At 41.0% G+C, this 15,723-nt stretch overlaps 1 protein-coding gene across 9 annotated transcripts in view; it reads right to left on the reverse strand.

Moving 5' to 3' along the window:
* MYOF (myoferlin) overlaps positions 1-15,723 on the reverse strand; it is a 170,483-nt gene that overhangs the window by 65,326 nt on the left and 89,434 nt on the right. For all 9 annotated transcript variants that reach the window (XR_014826643.1, XR_014826645.1, XR_014826642.1 and 6 more), the window contains 4 exons: positions 8,975-9,152; positions 6,680-6,804; positions 4,110-4,216; positions 910-1,102 (listed from right to left, as the gene is read on the reverse strand). Coding sequence is in view for 5 of the 9 variants with exons in the window: in XM_084994880.1 (XP_084851006.1) it covers positions 910-1,102; positions 4,110-4,216; positions 6,680-6,804; positions 8,975-9,152 (603 nt within the window). In the remaining 4 variants the exon portion in view is untranslated. The remainder of the gene's footprint in view (positions 1-909; positions 1,103-4,109; positions 4,217-6,679; positions 6,805-8,974; positions 9,153-15,723) is intronic.

The raw sequence follows: 15,723 nt of genomic DNA on the forward strand, positions 1-15,723 counted from the left end.
ATCTCTACCTACAAATATATTACCACCCACCCTGCACCTCCCCTTCTCTGAAGGTCAGGAGGAGGGGTCTTCTACTTCCTTCTACCCTCAGAGGCTAAGGGCAGCCACACTTATCCAGCACTCATTGTGTGCCCCACACTGCTAAGCCCCTTACACACTTCACCTTCTTTAATCTGCACAAAGCAATGCTGTGAAGTGGGTACTCCTTTTATCTCCATTTTACATATGGGGAAACTGAGGCTCAGAGGGCTTGAATACCTTGCCCAGGGTTACACGTGGTAGATCCAGGATTCAAAGCCAGGTCTTCCCACCAACTAAAGGCGGCATTTTAATCCTCTGTACTACACATATCTGCTACAATATCACTCTACTTGAAATATTCTTTTTTTTTTTTTTCTTTTTGGGGCACACCTGCAGCATAGGGAAGTTTCCAGGCTAGGGGTCTAATTGGAGCTGCAGCTGCTGGCCTATGCCACAGCCACAGCAACTCAGGATCCAAGCCATGTCTGTGACCTACACCACAGCTCACGGCAATGCCGGATCCTTAACCCACTGATCGAGGCCAGGGATCAAACCTGAATCCTCATGGATACCAGTCAGATTCCTTTCCGCTGAGCCAAAACAGGAACTCCCTCTACTTGAAACATTCTGTTTGTACTATGGTAACAGTAATGATTTGTCCACTTTTAAAGACCTTTCCAGGATGGACAAGTGAAAGCTGTTCTCCTGCCCTGGCCTTAATGATGCTCACCCATTAGCACTGCAGCCACGTTAACTCCTTACTTCCACCATCTGTCAGATCTGCTTGATATCCAAGATAATGTACCCGATTTTCCCACTGCCATCTCTGCCCCTGGTGCCATTCCAAAGAATCCCTCCTCCATATCAAGTGTAGTTTAAAAGCCCTACCTCTTCAGTCAGCTGCATTAACTTATCGAGCCAGTCCTCAATTTCCGCCAAGGTGGACTTCACCTCTGTGGCCTCAGACCTCATCCTAACAGCTGCCTCATGTATCTGGGAGAGAGCTCTGGATCTCAACTTTTGGATCTGAGTATCGAGAACTGTGACGTTAGCTTTTCCTTCTGTGAGAGGCAATGTGTATCTAAAAAAGAAAAAGGAAAAGGAAAAAAAAGAAACAGAATTTGTGGAAGAGCTTGTGAGGCTTCAAGACTGTCAAACTCATTTATGGTTGGCCTCCATGCAAACCACACCAGTCCCCAAGTGTGAACAGGTTTAAGCTGAAGGTGAAGATCTCTGCTTTTGGAGGAGCAGACCTGCCAGCTAGACTCTCCTCACTCTATGTAGGGAATGTCATGGGATGAAAATTGCAAAGCAGGAGTTCCCATCGTGGCTCAGTGGTTAATGAATCTGACTAGGAATCATGAGGTTGAGGGTTCGATCCCTGGCCTCACTCAGTGGGTTAAGGATCTGGCATTGCCATGAGCTGTGGTGTAGGTTGTAGACACGGCTTGGGTCTGGCGTTGCTGTGGCTGCGGTGTAGGCCGGCGGCTACAGCTCCAATTAGACCCCTAGCCTAGGAACCTCCATATGCCATAGGTGCACGGCCCTAGAAAAGACCAAAAAAAAAAAGAAAATTGCAAAGCAGATCCCTGGGTCTGACCCAAAGCGCATGGAGTCACTGGGAAGAAGACGGAAGCAGTAGCAACAGTTGGCCTTCCCTTCATTTGCTTCCTACCATCACTGTACAGACCCACAAAATGAAGGAAGAGGGAGATGAGACATCATTTATTGGAAGGCTTCTTAACCTAGGGACCATGCACCCCAAGGCAGTCTAGAGGCAGGCCTCTGGAGGTCTGTGAATCCCTGGAATTTACAAAGAAGAGTGTAGGTCTGTGTTGACATGTAGTGTGACATTGTGATGAAGAACACAGGCTTTGGAGTTGACTATCTGGGTACAAGTTATGCCTCCATCATTACTAGTTCTGTGATCTTGGCCAGTTTCTTCATTTTTGTTTTCCTATCTTCTTATTTTTTTAGGGCTCCGCCCATGGAACCTGGAAATTCCCAGGCACAGGGTCGAATTGGAGTTGTTGCTGCCAGCCTACATACACCACAGCCACAGCAATACCAGATCCGAGCTGCGTCTGTGACCTACACCAGAGCTCATGGCAATGCTGGATCCTTCACCCACTGAGCAGGGCCAGGGATCAAATCCGCATCCTCATGGATTCTAGTCAGGTTTGTTACCGCTGAGCCATGATGGGAACTCCTGCTTTCCAGGATTTTTCCTATCTTCAAATGTGGGAAAATAATATCTACCCTTTATGGTTGTGGCGAGACGTACATGAATTAATATGCACAGAATCTTCAGAGTAATGTCTATTGCATAGTCAAGTCTAAAGAATGTTGTCATCACCATTGTCATCATCTCATCAGACATTCAAAGGGACCCATTAGCTCCCAAAAGGTTAGGAACCACTTGTGCAGGCCAAGCTTCCACTAGAACAGCTGAGCTGGAGCCAGAATTACCTTCTTCTGCCAGGGCCTCCCTCTCACTAGGGCAGCTGATAAGGCCACAGAGTGAGGTTTTCATCTATTCCAGGAGGTTCTATTCACATTGTCTCTAGGTAGAATTTGCATTGGTGAGAATTTCACCCAGCTTCTTAAAGAAATCCTATCTGACTTCCCTTAAACACAGGAGTTTCCAAGGAGTTCCCGCAATGGTGCAGTGGATTAAAAATCTGCAGGGGCTCCGGTTGCTATGGAGGTATGGGTTCAATCCCTAGCCTGGCACAGAGAGTTAAAGGATCCAGCATTGCTGCAGCTGTGTCTTGGATTCAATCTCTAGTTCAGGAACTTCCATAAGGCACAGGTGCGGCCATAAAATTTTTTTAGAGTGTCCAATTTGATTCTTCAAAAACTAACTATTCAGAAGCAGCAAAAATAGCCATTTCTGTGTTTTGCTCAGCAAACCTTAAAATTCACAGGCATTTTCTACCTGAAAGGTATTACCAAATATTTTTGTTTGGTTACGCTGGTAATTATGGCAATGCATTAGAAGGGCTAAGTCTCTGAAATTTTTCTTTGAGGCAAAAAAAATATATATATGGAAGCTGCTAGCTCAAAAGTCACACATAAGCCTTCAAGAAATAAATACTGACTGTGGAAAACATGTAGCAGAAAGAGCATAAACCCAACTCTGGGCCTCACACGAGTCACTTCACATCCTTGGGGGCTTCTGTTTTCTCGTCTATAAAGTAAAAAGACTGGAAGAGATGACCTCTTAGGACCCGGATATAAATTCTCTGAATTTAATTTAAAGAAGCATGTAGCAATACTTGATCTCTTCTGCATGATGATTACCCAGCTAAACCACTAGATGTCATGAGAGGACTGGGGAGACTTAGGACATTTGCTTCGAAGGGAGGAAAAACATCCCTGCTTCTTGCTGCTAGTGAGAAGTAGTCAAAGCGCTTTTCTTTTGCAACTTCCTGATCCACTGTTTTATTGGCCAATATTTTTTTTTTCAGGTTTGGAATTATCACTTCCGCCTTCGGTTTCCAAATGCCCAGAGATCTGGGCAATTTCCTCAAGTCATAGTTATGAAAGGTTCTTGGGCTTGGGTGGAATCATCTGACTTCACCTACAGGAGGCTTGGCCAGAGTGCTCATTAGGCATCTGGTAAAAGAGGAAAAAAAAATTATTGTTTCTAAAAATGTGTTTGTGAATTAGCAAATGTTCTAAATGGTAAAATCAGTGCCCTACCCCCAGTTCCCATTCTCTGTGGGAACCAGGAGTCACCTTTCTCAGGACAGGACAGCCTTTGAGGACTGCTGGGAGGGAGGCAGAGGCACAGACCAGCTCCTCCCTCCCCCACCCCTTGCCGGAGGCTGCCCTGGGATGTGCTTCCTGGAGTGGGGCCTCAGCCTCCCTCGGCTGCTTTAGAATTGGCAACCAGATTGGAAAGTGGAGTTTTCCTGCTGGTGACTCAGAGACTCATGGCAGTGATGGCCTTTTGAGAAGCTGGGCTGATTCAACTTCATTTTTCAGGCAAACACTAGAAACAATTCTAGAGACTCTTCTGATTGTACAGTTTAAGGGAGGGGAGCATGGCTGGGAACTCTGAGGTACAAATATGATCACTATACCTTGTGTCTTCTGTAATTTCATCGATCAGCTTCAACCACACTTCTGCCAACTGGTTTGCAGGAATTTTACCTTGTATCCCAGATTTTAGAGCCTCTAGGTTTGATTGCTGAAGAATTTGGAAAGGGAGGAAATAATGGGTAATTGTGCATTTTAGCCGGTAAAGATTTAACTTTTATCTTCAAGAGAAAATATACAAAAAGACGTAACAGAAAAATGAAAGGTGTTTTCCTTTACATTTAATAATGCTCACCACAGCTTAACACTATTTATTTTTCTTCAAAATGCAATGATATATATATTTAAGTAATGAGACAACCTTTTCAGATAAATTTATGAATTTATAAGACCAGGCAAATTTATGTATTCAGAAAGTAAATAAAAAGCAACATAGTCGGGGGCAGGAACCCTAAAATGGAATATAAAACAGAAATAAGTGATGCTAACTACATCTCAGATGAATAACATAACTACGTTGAACTAACCCAAGTAACTTTGGAGCACAGCGTTTTTACTGTTTTCCCTCGGTCTGAAAGAAACAAAGAACCATAAACATATCAAATTCTAATTAGGTTTGTTGTTGGCAGTCCTCTACCTGTGGATGTTAGAATTGAACAAATGAGTAAACATATCAAGGATAAGAGAAGCCAGGTTTCTCACTGCTGGAGAAGGGAGTCGTAAAAAGAGAAATAGGGAAGACTAGAATAAACCCTGTGATATTAGAATGGAATTGGAGTTATCCTAATAAACTCACTGCTTTTAGTATATTGAGAGATACAGAGATAAATGTACATGTGCGAACTCAGCCAAGTTTGCTGAGGAGGCCTTGGAGCAATGACATCTCAATAGTAGTGAGCACTCAATACCCAGATCTTATTCTTTTTGTGTTGGTGGCGTTTTCTTTTGCTTTTTCCTTTTGTTTTTTGTTTCGGGGGGGGGGGGCGTTGCTTTTTAGGGCTGCACTTGTGGCATATGGAAGTTGCCAGGCTAGGGGTCGAATTGGACCTACAGCTGCTGGACTTTGCCAACAGCCACAGAAGTGCAGGATCTGAGCTGCGTCTTCGACCTACACCACAGCTCCTGACAACACTGGATCCTTAACACACTGAGTGAGTCCAGGGATGGAACCCGCAATCTCATGGTTCCTAGTCGGATTTGTTTCCGCTGTGCCATGATGGGAACTCCTTGGATCTTATTTTTCACCTTCCATTCCCACTAAAGGGAACCAGGGCTCCTTGAGGAAATGTGATTCCAAGGTTGGGGCACAGAAAGCACAAAATAAGCCCAGAACATACTGTGTTTCACTTTGAATATCTACCAACAGAGATGCTGAGGGAGAGCCCACCCTGATTAACAAAAGCCTGATCATAAAAAACCACCGTCCTGTTCAGATTGGATGGAATTATGACAGGTTGGTCAATGGAGAGGGCAGATGAGAAGAATGATGCAAAAAGCTGGACACCCAAAACATGATTAGAAGAGCTGTGACCAATTTTTCACCAATTCCCTTGAGATGGGAAGTTGGAAATTAATACCACAGCCACATTGCATATCAATTGTAGCTTTATCATGTCAACAGTTATGCTTCATTTAATTAAATGTACAATTCTCCTTTAATGTTGTCTTTATAACATAAAACAATATTTTTAGATTTTTCCACAGAATCTCAGATCAAGTATATTCTAAGACCCCCAACATGTCATGGTCCAACCTTAACAAAGGTTGCATCTTAGAAAAATTAATACTACTATAATTTAGAAATCAAACCACTAATACTGATAAAGTCTATCTGGTACCTGGTAGAAATAACATTATCTTTGACTTAGAAATATCCCAACCATGTTTTCCTCATCAGTGTGAAGTGGATGGAAAATCACAGATACCACATGTATTCAAGTTCCCACCAGAGGGAACCCCCCAATCTACCAACGAGAAAGTTCCTCTGCACCCACTTCTGAGTTGAGACTTTTACTGCTTTAACAGCAAAGCTCCAAGGACTGCATATGTCTATTGGAATGAACCATTCTCCATACCAAACTTCTCATACAAATTGTGGAAAAAACCATAAGCTGTGCCCCTACTTCAACATCCGTCCTCTCTTTTCCATCGTAAGACATCATGTATCTGGACAAATGTCTGCCCAGGCATAAGACTGCATTTCCCAATCACCCTGTACTAAGATGTGGTTGTATGACTGAACCCTGACCAGTGGAAAATGAGTAGAAATCAAGTGTGATTTCTGGGTCTTTCCCTTGAAGGGCAAGACCTGTGTCATCTCCTCCTCCTCCTCTCATCCCCTTCCTTCAGGCTGAAGGGTCACTGTAATGGGAAGCTGCCTCTCCCATGCAAACAATGACAATGTCTTAGTGACAGCAGAGCAGCAAGGGGGAGAGAGCCAGGGTCCCCAACACCATGCCAGCCTTGGTTACCTACCTCCCCTACTACTAAAGAAATCGCTTTCATCTTGTTTACCATTGTATGTTGAGCTCTTGTGCTACAGTGGCCTAACCTGCATTCTAACTAGTACAAAAGTCACTCTGGTGAAAAGGAAATGTAGAAAAGATAAACTCACCAGCCGTTCTGCCATGACTAGGAGGGTATTCACGGCATCCAGGCGATGACTAATATCCTCCCAGTATGAGGTCAGCGTAACAACTGGCTTTGTGTGGGCCCAAGGCAGGTAGTAATAGTAGTTCCCTGGGGTAGAATATTGAGGGTCAGTAAACACTGGACACTTAAAATAAACAACAAGAGAGATGTGCAAACTGGACTGCTGATTAATAATAGGCTTGGAGAATGGTTTGAGGTTTTCTGGTTCATTTTTTTTTTCTTTCATTTTTTTGGCCACCCCAGGGCATAGGGAGTTCCTGGGCCAGGGATCAGATCTGAGCCATAGTTGCAACCTTCACCCTAGCTGCGGCAACACCGGATCCTTTAACTGACTATGCTGGGATGAGGATCAAACCTGCATCCTGGCGGGGCAGGGATGCTGCCGATCCCATTGTGCCACAGCAGGAACTCTTGGAACTTTAATTTTATTCAACGAAGGAACTGAGGGATAAGTGGAAAGTTCTTATTCATTTAGTTTGCTTTGAAAAATCTCTCTAAAAGACCCAAGTAAACCTAGCACAATGATCTCAGGATCTTTTGGAGATTCAGGACCACATATCTGAATGTCACTGGGGTTTTTTTTTTTTTTTTTTTTGTCTTTTTAGGGCACCCATGGCATATGGAGGTTCCCAGGCTAGGGGCTGAATCAGAATCGCAGTCATTGTTCTATATCACAGCCACAACAATGCCAGAATGAACAATGTTCAGAAACCGAATCTGCGACCTACACCACAGCTCATGGAAATGCCAGATCCTTAACCCACTGAGCGAGGCCAGGGGTCGAACCTGTGCCCTCATGGATGCTAGTCAGATTCTTTTCTACTGAGCCATGATGGGAACTCCTGAATGTCACTGACTACATATACAGCAGAAAATATACAGAACTTGGGAGGTTAGATGATATGTGTTTGTCCCTGAAAACTGTTATCCTATATCATTATTTTTGTTGGAAGTGGGAAAGAAAAAAGAATTTTCTGTTTTTGAAAGCCTTAGCTGGATATGTGAGGTCTGCTATTACTTACAGTCTTACAGTGATTAAGAATGACTAGCCAGGAGTTCCCGTCCCAGCACAGTGGAAACAAATGCGACTAGGGACCATGAGGTTATGGGTTTGATCCCTGGCCTCGCTCAGTGGGTTAAGGATCCAGTGTTGCTGTGAGCTGTGGTGTAGGTCGCAGACGCAGCTCAGATCTGGAGTTGCTGTGGCTCTGGCATAGGCTGGGAGCAACAGCTCTGACTAGACCCCTAGACTGGGAACCTACATGTGCCATAGGTGCAGCCCTAAAAAGACAAAAGACAAAAGAAAAAGAATGATTAGCCAACATTTTCTAGCACATTTTATATTTTTAACACTACCTGAACAAAAATTAAGTAAAAGTTATGGCAACACTGTTGGGACATTTTATCAGAATCTCTCTCTCTCCCTTCTGTATACTCTCCAACGGCGTATCAATATTTTTATTAGGGCATCCTCATACTCTGCCTTCTACTATGACTTATTTTATATACTAGAATGTAAGCTCCTTAAAAATAGGGACTGTTTCTCATCCATCTTTGTTCAAATACAGCTATTTCATCCTCATGGCAGCTCTGGAGACGATGAAGAAACTGAGGGTTAGAATTAAGTTATGCAGCTAAGGTCATAGTTTTGGAGAACAGAGTGAAGACCAGAAGCTTCTTTTTTTTCTTTTCTTCTTCTTCTTTTTTATTTTTTTGGCTTTTTAGGGCCACACCCACAGGTTTCCAGGCTAGGGGTATAACTGGAGCTATAGCTGCCAGCCTATACCACAGCCACAGCAATGCCAGATCTGAGGCGCATCTGTGACCTACATCACAGCTATGGCAACACCTGATCCTTAATCCACTGAGCAAGGCCAGGGATTGAACCTGCAACCTCATGATTCCTAGTCGGATTCGTTAACCACTGAGCCACAACGAAAACTCCGGGTCTGACCACTCTTGAAGGTGCCTGAACTCCAGCCACCTCTCTTCCCCATTCAACCTTTTCCTTTCCACTAAGCATATGCTGGGGATAATGGCTGTCAGAGGGAGAATACGCTGCAAGCTTCTCATCCTGTGGTGTACCCACTGTAAACATACAGAGGAGAGGAGGTCCCTCGTGGCACAGTAGGTTAAGGATCTGGCATTGTCACTCCTGTGGCACAGATTTGATATTTGGCCCAGAAACTTTTGTATGCTGTGGGCACAGCAAAAAAAAAAAAAGTGTACAGGAGAGAATGGCCAGTGTCAGTCTTACCATCAAATATAGCACGGCTGTATTGAGTGGTTGATGCCAAAGGCTTACAGGTCGTGTCAAACTTGTTGCCATAGTTCCCAATGCTGACTTCAAACTGAATGGCCTCACCAACATCTTGCAACATGGTGGCCGAATGGAACACGGCAGACAGGCTGTACTTCCGCCTTCGCTGATATTTCTACAAAGTGTGAGCAGACATAAGACTCAGTGAAAATCCTTTTGCTCTTATTGACATGTGGATTTCTAGCAGACATTAATTCTAAACCTAATACTTAGTGCTGAGTGAAATGCCAGTGGAAAATGTTCTTGGATCTAGCAGTTCCCCTTGCACTCGTACAACTGGGCAAAGATAGAAGTACCAGGACATTCACTACAGAGTTGATTAAATTAGGGAAAAAATGAAGATAACACAATAGGCACTTGTTAAGAAAATCATGTTACGTCCACAGAAAGTTCATAAAAAAACTTAAGCAGATTCCTATGCACAAACATGGGAAAAAGGTATCTCTTTTAGAGAACCTGTTAAACATATTTTTAATATTGGCAAATTCATGAAGAAAGCTGGAAGAATATAAATCAAATTGTTAATGGTAGTTATGTTGGGGAAGGTAGAAAGAGAATGGCTAACTTTATCCTAACTTATACATTTCTAACAGTCTGAATTGTTTATTAATTTTCTAATTAGAAATAACAATTAAGGCTTTTACTATCAGAGTTTCTTCAACAAGTGGCACTGAGAAAGATGGACAGCCATGTGTAAATTGATGACATTAGAACACTCTCACATACCCTACAAAAAAATAAACCCCAAATGGCTTAAAGACAAATTATAAGACATGACACCATTAAACTCCTAGGAGAAAACATAGGTAAAACGTTCTCTGAGATAAACTGTACCAATGTTTTCTTAGGTCAGTCTCCCAAGGCAACAAAAATAAAAGTAAAAATGAACAAATAGGACCTATTCAAACTTATAAGCTTTTGCAGAGCAAAGGAAACCATAAACAAAACAAAAAGACAACCTACAGACTGGGAGAAAGTATTTGCAAACAACGTGACAAACAAGGGCTTAATTTCCGAAATATGTAAACAGTTCACATAACTCAATAACAACAACAACAAACCCAATCAAAAAAAAAAAAAAAAAAAAAGAAAGGACAGAGGTTCTAAACAGACATTTCTCCAAAGAAAACATCTAAATGGCCAATAGGCACATGAAAAAATGCTCAACTTCACTGATTATTAGAGAAATGCAAATCAAAACTACTATAAGGTATTGCTTCACACCAGTCAAAATGGCCATCATTTCATCATTAATAAGTCTACAAATAATAAATGCTAGAGAGGGTGTAGAGAAAAGGGAACTTTTCTACACTGTTGGTGGGTATGTAAATTGGTACAACCATTATGAAAAACAGTATGGAGGTTCCTCCAAAAACTGAAAATAGAGTTGCCATATGACCCAACAATCCTACTCCTGGGCATACATATATAGAAAACTCTAATTTGAAAAGATACAGGCACCTCAATGTTCACAGCAGCAGTATTTACTATAGCCAAGACATGGAAGCAACCTAAATATCTATCAACAAATGAATGGATAAAGATGTGATATACATGTATACACAATGAAATATTACTCAGCCATACAAAAAAATAAAATAATGCCATTTGCTGCAATATGGATGCACCTAGAGATTATTCTACAAGTAATTCAGAAAGAGAAAGACAAATATCATATAATATCACTTGTGTCTAGAATCTAAAATATGATACAAACAAATTTATTTACAAAAGAGAAACAGACTCACAGACATAGAAAACAAATTTACGGTTACCAAAGGGGAAAGTAAGGGGGAAGGATAAATTAGGAGTTTGGAATTATTTATAAAATAAACAACAAGATCCTACTATATGGCATAGAGAACTAGAGTCTGTAATAAAACCATAATGGAAAAGAATATGAAAAATAATACATATACATACAACTGAATCACTGTGTTGTACACCAGAAAGGAATACAACATTGCAAAATCAACTATACTTCAATTAAAAAAAAAAACAAAACTTTTACTATCAGATTTTAAAATAAGTGAAATTACTTGAACTTACTTTCCCGAAATAGAAACCAGTTTCCTTTCTTTTTAAAATTTATTTTGTATCTTTCAATTTTATTAATTTTTAAATTGAAGTATCATTAACTTAAATATTACATTACTTCCAGGTGTACAACCTAGTGATGTGATATTTTTATACTTTACAAAATGATCACCATAAATCTAGGTGCCATGTATCACCATACAACATTATTATGATAGTATTGACAGCATTCTCTATGCTGTACATTATATTTCTTTTGTTTTTTTGTCTTTTTTTTGCCTTTTCTAGGGCCACTCCCGCGGCACATGGAGGTTCCCAAGCTAGGGGTCTAATCGTAGCTGTAGCTGCCGGCCTACACCACAGCCACAGCAACATGGGATCCGAGCCGCGTCTGCAACCTACACCACAGCTCATGGCAATGCCAGATCCTCAACCCACTGAGCAAGGCCAGGGACCAAACCCGCAACTTCATGGTTCCTAGTCGGATTCGCCAACCACTGTGCCATGATGGGAACTCCTGTACATTATATTTCTGTGACAATTACTTCGTAACTGGAAATTCGTAGCTCTTAATCTCCTTCACCATTTTACCCATCCCCTCATGACATTCCTCTCAGGCAAGTAAAATATGGTATCTGTCTTTCTCTAATTTTACTTAGCATAATACCTTCTAAATCCATCCAAGTTATTGCAAATGCCAAGATTTTATTCTTATTTATGGCTGAGTAATATTCCTATGTGTGTGCGTGTGTATTTATACTATCTGATCTTAGATTTAGATCTTCAATCCATTTGAGTTTATTTTTTGTATGGTGTTAGAGAGTGTTCTAATTTCTTTCTTTTGCATATAGCTGTCCAGTTTTCCCAGCACCACTTATTGAAGAGACTGTCTTCTCTCCATTGTATATTGTTGCCTCCTTTGTCATAGATTAGTTGACCATAGGTATGTGGGTTTATTTCAGGGCTTTCTATCCTGTTCCACTGATCTCTATTTCTGTTTTTGTGTCAGTACCATACTGTTTTGAGGACTGTACTTAGTAGCATAGTCTGAAGTCAAGAAGCCTGATTCCTCTAGCTGCATTTTTCTTTCTCAGATTTGCTTTGACTATTCTGGTCTTTTGTGTTTCCATACAAATTAAAAATTTTTTTATTCTAGTTCTGTGAAAACTGCCACTGGTAATTTAATAGGGATTGCACTGAATCTGTAGATTACCTTGGATAGTACAGTCATTTTAACCATAACAATTCTTCCAATCCAAGAACATAGTATATCTTTGCATCTGTTTGTCATCTTCAATTTCCTTCATCAGTATCTTATAGTTTTCAGAGTACAGGTCTTTTGCCTCTTTACGTAGGTTTATTCCTAGGTATTTTATTCCTTTTGATGTGATGGTAAATGGGATTGTTTCCTTAATCTCTTTCTGATCTCTTGTTGTTAGTGTATAAGAATGCAAGAGATTTCTGTTTATTCATTTTATGTCCTGTAACTTTACTGAATTAATATATGGTCTCTAGTAGTTTTCTGGTAGCATTTTCAGGGTTTTCTATGTGTAGTATTATGGCATCTGCAAACAGTGACAGTTTTATTTCCCTTTTTTTGTGTGTTTTAGGGCCACCCCTGTGGCATGTGGAGGTTCCCAGGCTAGGGGTCTAATTGGAGCTGCAGCTGCTGGCCTACGCCACAGCAACGCCAGATCTGAGCCAGGTCTGTGACCTATACCACAGCTCACGACAACACCAGATCCTTAATGCACTGAGCGAGGCCAGGGATCAAAACTGCAACCTCATGTTCCTAGTCAGATTCGTTTCTGCTGCACCATGATGGGAACTCCAGTTTTATTTCTTTTCCAATTTGGATTCCTTGTATTTCTTTTTCTTCTCTGACAATGCCTTTTGAAGGCTGAATAAAACTGCACTGTACTGTTGAATGATAAACTGAGGCATATTGGTGGGTTTTCTGCCTTGTTTGATGCAAGAATGTGGGCATTCACTTACAGAAGTACTCAAACTTTTTAAAACTTCCTTTTTAAAAATTTGTAGTTGGAGTTCCCGTCATGGCCCATTGGTTAACGAATCTAACTAGGAACCATGAGGTTGCAGGTTTGATCCCTGGCCTCAATCAGTGGGTTAAGGATCCGGCATTGCCATGAGCTATGGTGTAGGTCGCAGACTCGGCTTGGATCTGGCGTTGCTGTGGCTCTGGTATAGGCTGGTGGCTACAGCTCTGATTAGATTCCTAGCCTGGGAACCTCCACATGCCATGGATATGGCCCTAGGAAAGACAGAAAGACAAAAATAAATAAACAAAAAAAATAAAAATAAAAATTTGTGGTAAGATACACATAATGCAATTCACCATCTCAAGTATTTTTAAGTGTGCCATTCCATGTCATTAAGTATATTCACATCGTTGTGCTACCATCACCACCATCCATCCAAGAACTCTTTCCACCTTACAAAATTAAAACTCTGGGAATGGTTTTCTCAGGGCTACCTGAGATACTCCCTCCCAGGCTTAAGTCCTAATTTTGCCCCAAATAAAACTTAACTCTCAAAAAACAAAACCCCACAACTCTGAAACCATTAAACACAACTCTCCATTCCCACCTACTCTCTGCCTCTGAGTTTGACAACTCTTGGGTAACTTATAAGTAGAATCAAACATTTGTCCTTTCACAACTGGTTTATTTCACTTAGCATAATGTCCTCAAGGTTTAGCCATGGTGTAGCATGTCAGAAGTTTCTTCCTTTTAAAGGCTGACTAATACTGCACTGATGCATATTAAAAATTTTAGGTGTTTATTTGAGCAAACATTGGAATTGGGTAGCAAAAAACCAGAAGTGATTAGGAGTGTTTCACAGACAGGAGCTAGGGGAAAAGGCTTCTTAAAGAGCAGAGGCAAGAGTTCCTGCTGTGCCACAATGGGATCGGTGGCAGGTCTGCAGCGCCAGGACACAGGTTCAATCCCTAGCCCAGTAGAGTGGGTTAAAGGATCCAGCATTGCTGCAGCTGCAGCATAGGTCGAAACAGCAGCTCAGGAACTCCATATGCCATGGGGTGCCCCCCCCCAAAAAAATAATAATAAAGAGCAGAGGCAGAAGGAAGTCAAGGAGATTATCTGATTGGCTATAGCTTACATGGGTGCATTATTTGGGAAATCCCAGCTGGCTATTTGTAATTTGTTGTCTTTCAGTTTTTATTTCTTAATCTTGAGACACTGCCAGGCCTAGGTTTTGGTTTAAAGCATTAGAGCCACCTCAGTCTACTGGCTTCCTTGCTTAATTAATTAAACACTGTATATATACCATTCATCTATCAATGGATTCATGCTTGCTTCCCCCTTTCAGCTATTGTGAATAATGCTGCTATGAACATGGGTATACAAATATCTATTTGCATCTCTCCTTTCAATTCTTTGGAGTATACACCCAGCAGTGAATTGGTGGATCATATGCTAATTCTATTTTTAACTTCTTGAGGACATTTGAAGAACACCTGACAGTGACTGTAGTTTGCTGTCTTAAAGAAACTGGGTCATGCAGCCCTATGTTCACTGCAGCACTATTTACAATAGCCAAGATAGAGAAGCAACCTAAATGTCCATTGATAGATAAATGGATAAAGAAGATGTGTTACATATACACAATAAAATATTATTCAGACACAAAAAAGAATAAAATAATGCCATTTGCAACAACATGGATGGACCTAGAGATTATCATACTGAGTAAAGACAGAAAAGACAAATATCTTATCACTTATGTGTGGAATCTAGTAAAAATGATACCAAAGAATTTATAAAACAGAAACAAACTCACAAATTTTAAAACCAATCTTAAGGTTACCATAAGCAAAACTGTTGAGGGGGGAAGAATTGGGAGGGTGGGAATAACACATACACACTACTGTATATAATACATGATTAATGAGAACCTACTGTATAGCATAGGAAAGTCTACTCAATAGTTAGTAATAACCTATATGGAAAAAAGAATGGATATATTTACATGTGTGGCTTATTCACTTTGCTGTATACCTGGAACTCATACAACAGTGTAAATCAACTATACGCCAATACAAATAAATTTTAAAAAAAAGAACACTGGGTCATCCCACTATTACAAAATCTCCATTTGGGTTAAAGAAATTTTTGACATGGTACAACTGAAACCTCCCATATGCTTCATCAGAAACCCCTCTGAGTCTCAGTCTTTTTTGAACATTGGTTCACAACCTTAGAAGCACAGTGAATCACGTGAAGAGCTTTAACATATACCTCTATCTGGGCCCCGTGTTGCAGAGATTCTGCCTGGGTATTTTGAATTTAAAAACTTCCCGACCTGAGACCACTTTGGTAGAGTGGGACTTGGGGGACTTCTGTAACTTGTCAGGAGTCCCCTGAACTACCCGCAATAAGCCTCCTAAAATATTCATGGTTCAGAAATTCTGAGCAAAGTCTGGGTTTGGTTTAAACTGGTGCATGAAAATTACAAAGTAGGAAGTCATTTGTATTAGTCAGATCTTTTATATATAGCCCAAGTTCTTCTTTGTAAAACATCTAGGGTGACAGAAAAGGCAAAGACCAAAATTATGAAACATAATTTCGGGCCTAAGTCAGGGCCCAGAATAAAATGATCAGTGTTTAAGA

The sequence above is a fragment of the Sus scrofa genome, chromosome 14, assembly GCF_054392235.1.
Source record: "Sus scrofa isolate SSC_HxYL_T2T_F1_AM1 chromosome 14, Sscrofa_HxYL_maternal_Yorkshire_Landrace_v2.0, whole genome shotgun sequence".
Taxonomy (NCBI): domain Eukaryota; kingdom Metazoa; phylum Chordata; class Mammalia; order Artiodactyla; family Suidae; genus Sus; species Sus scrofa.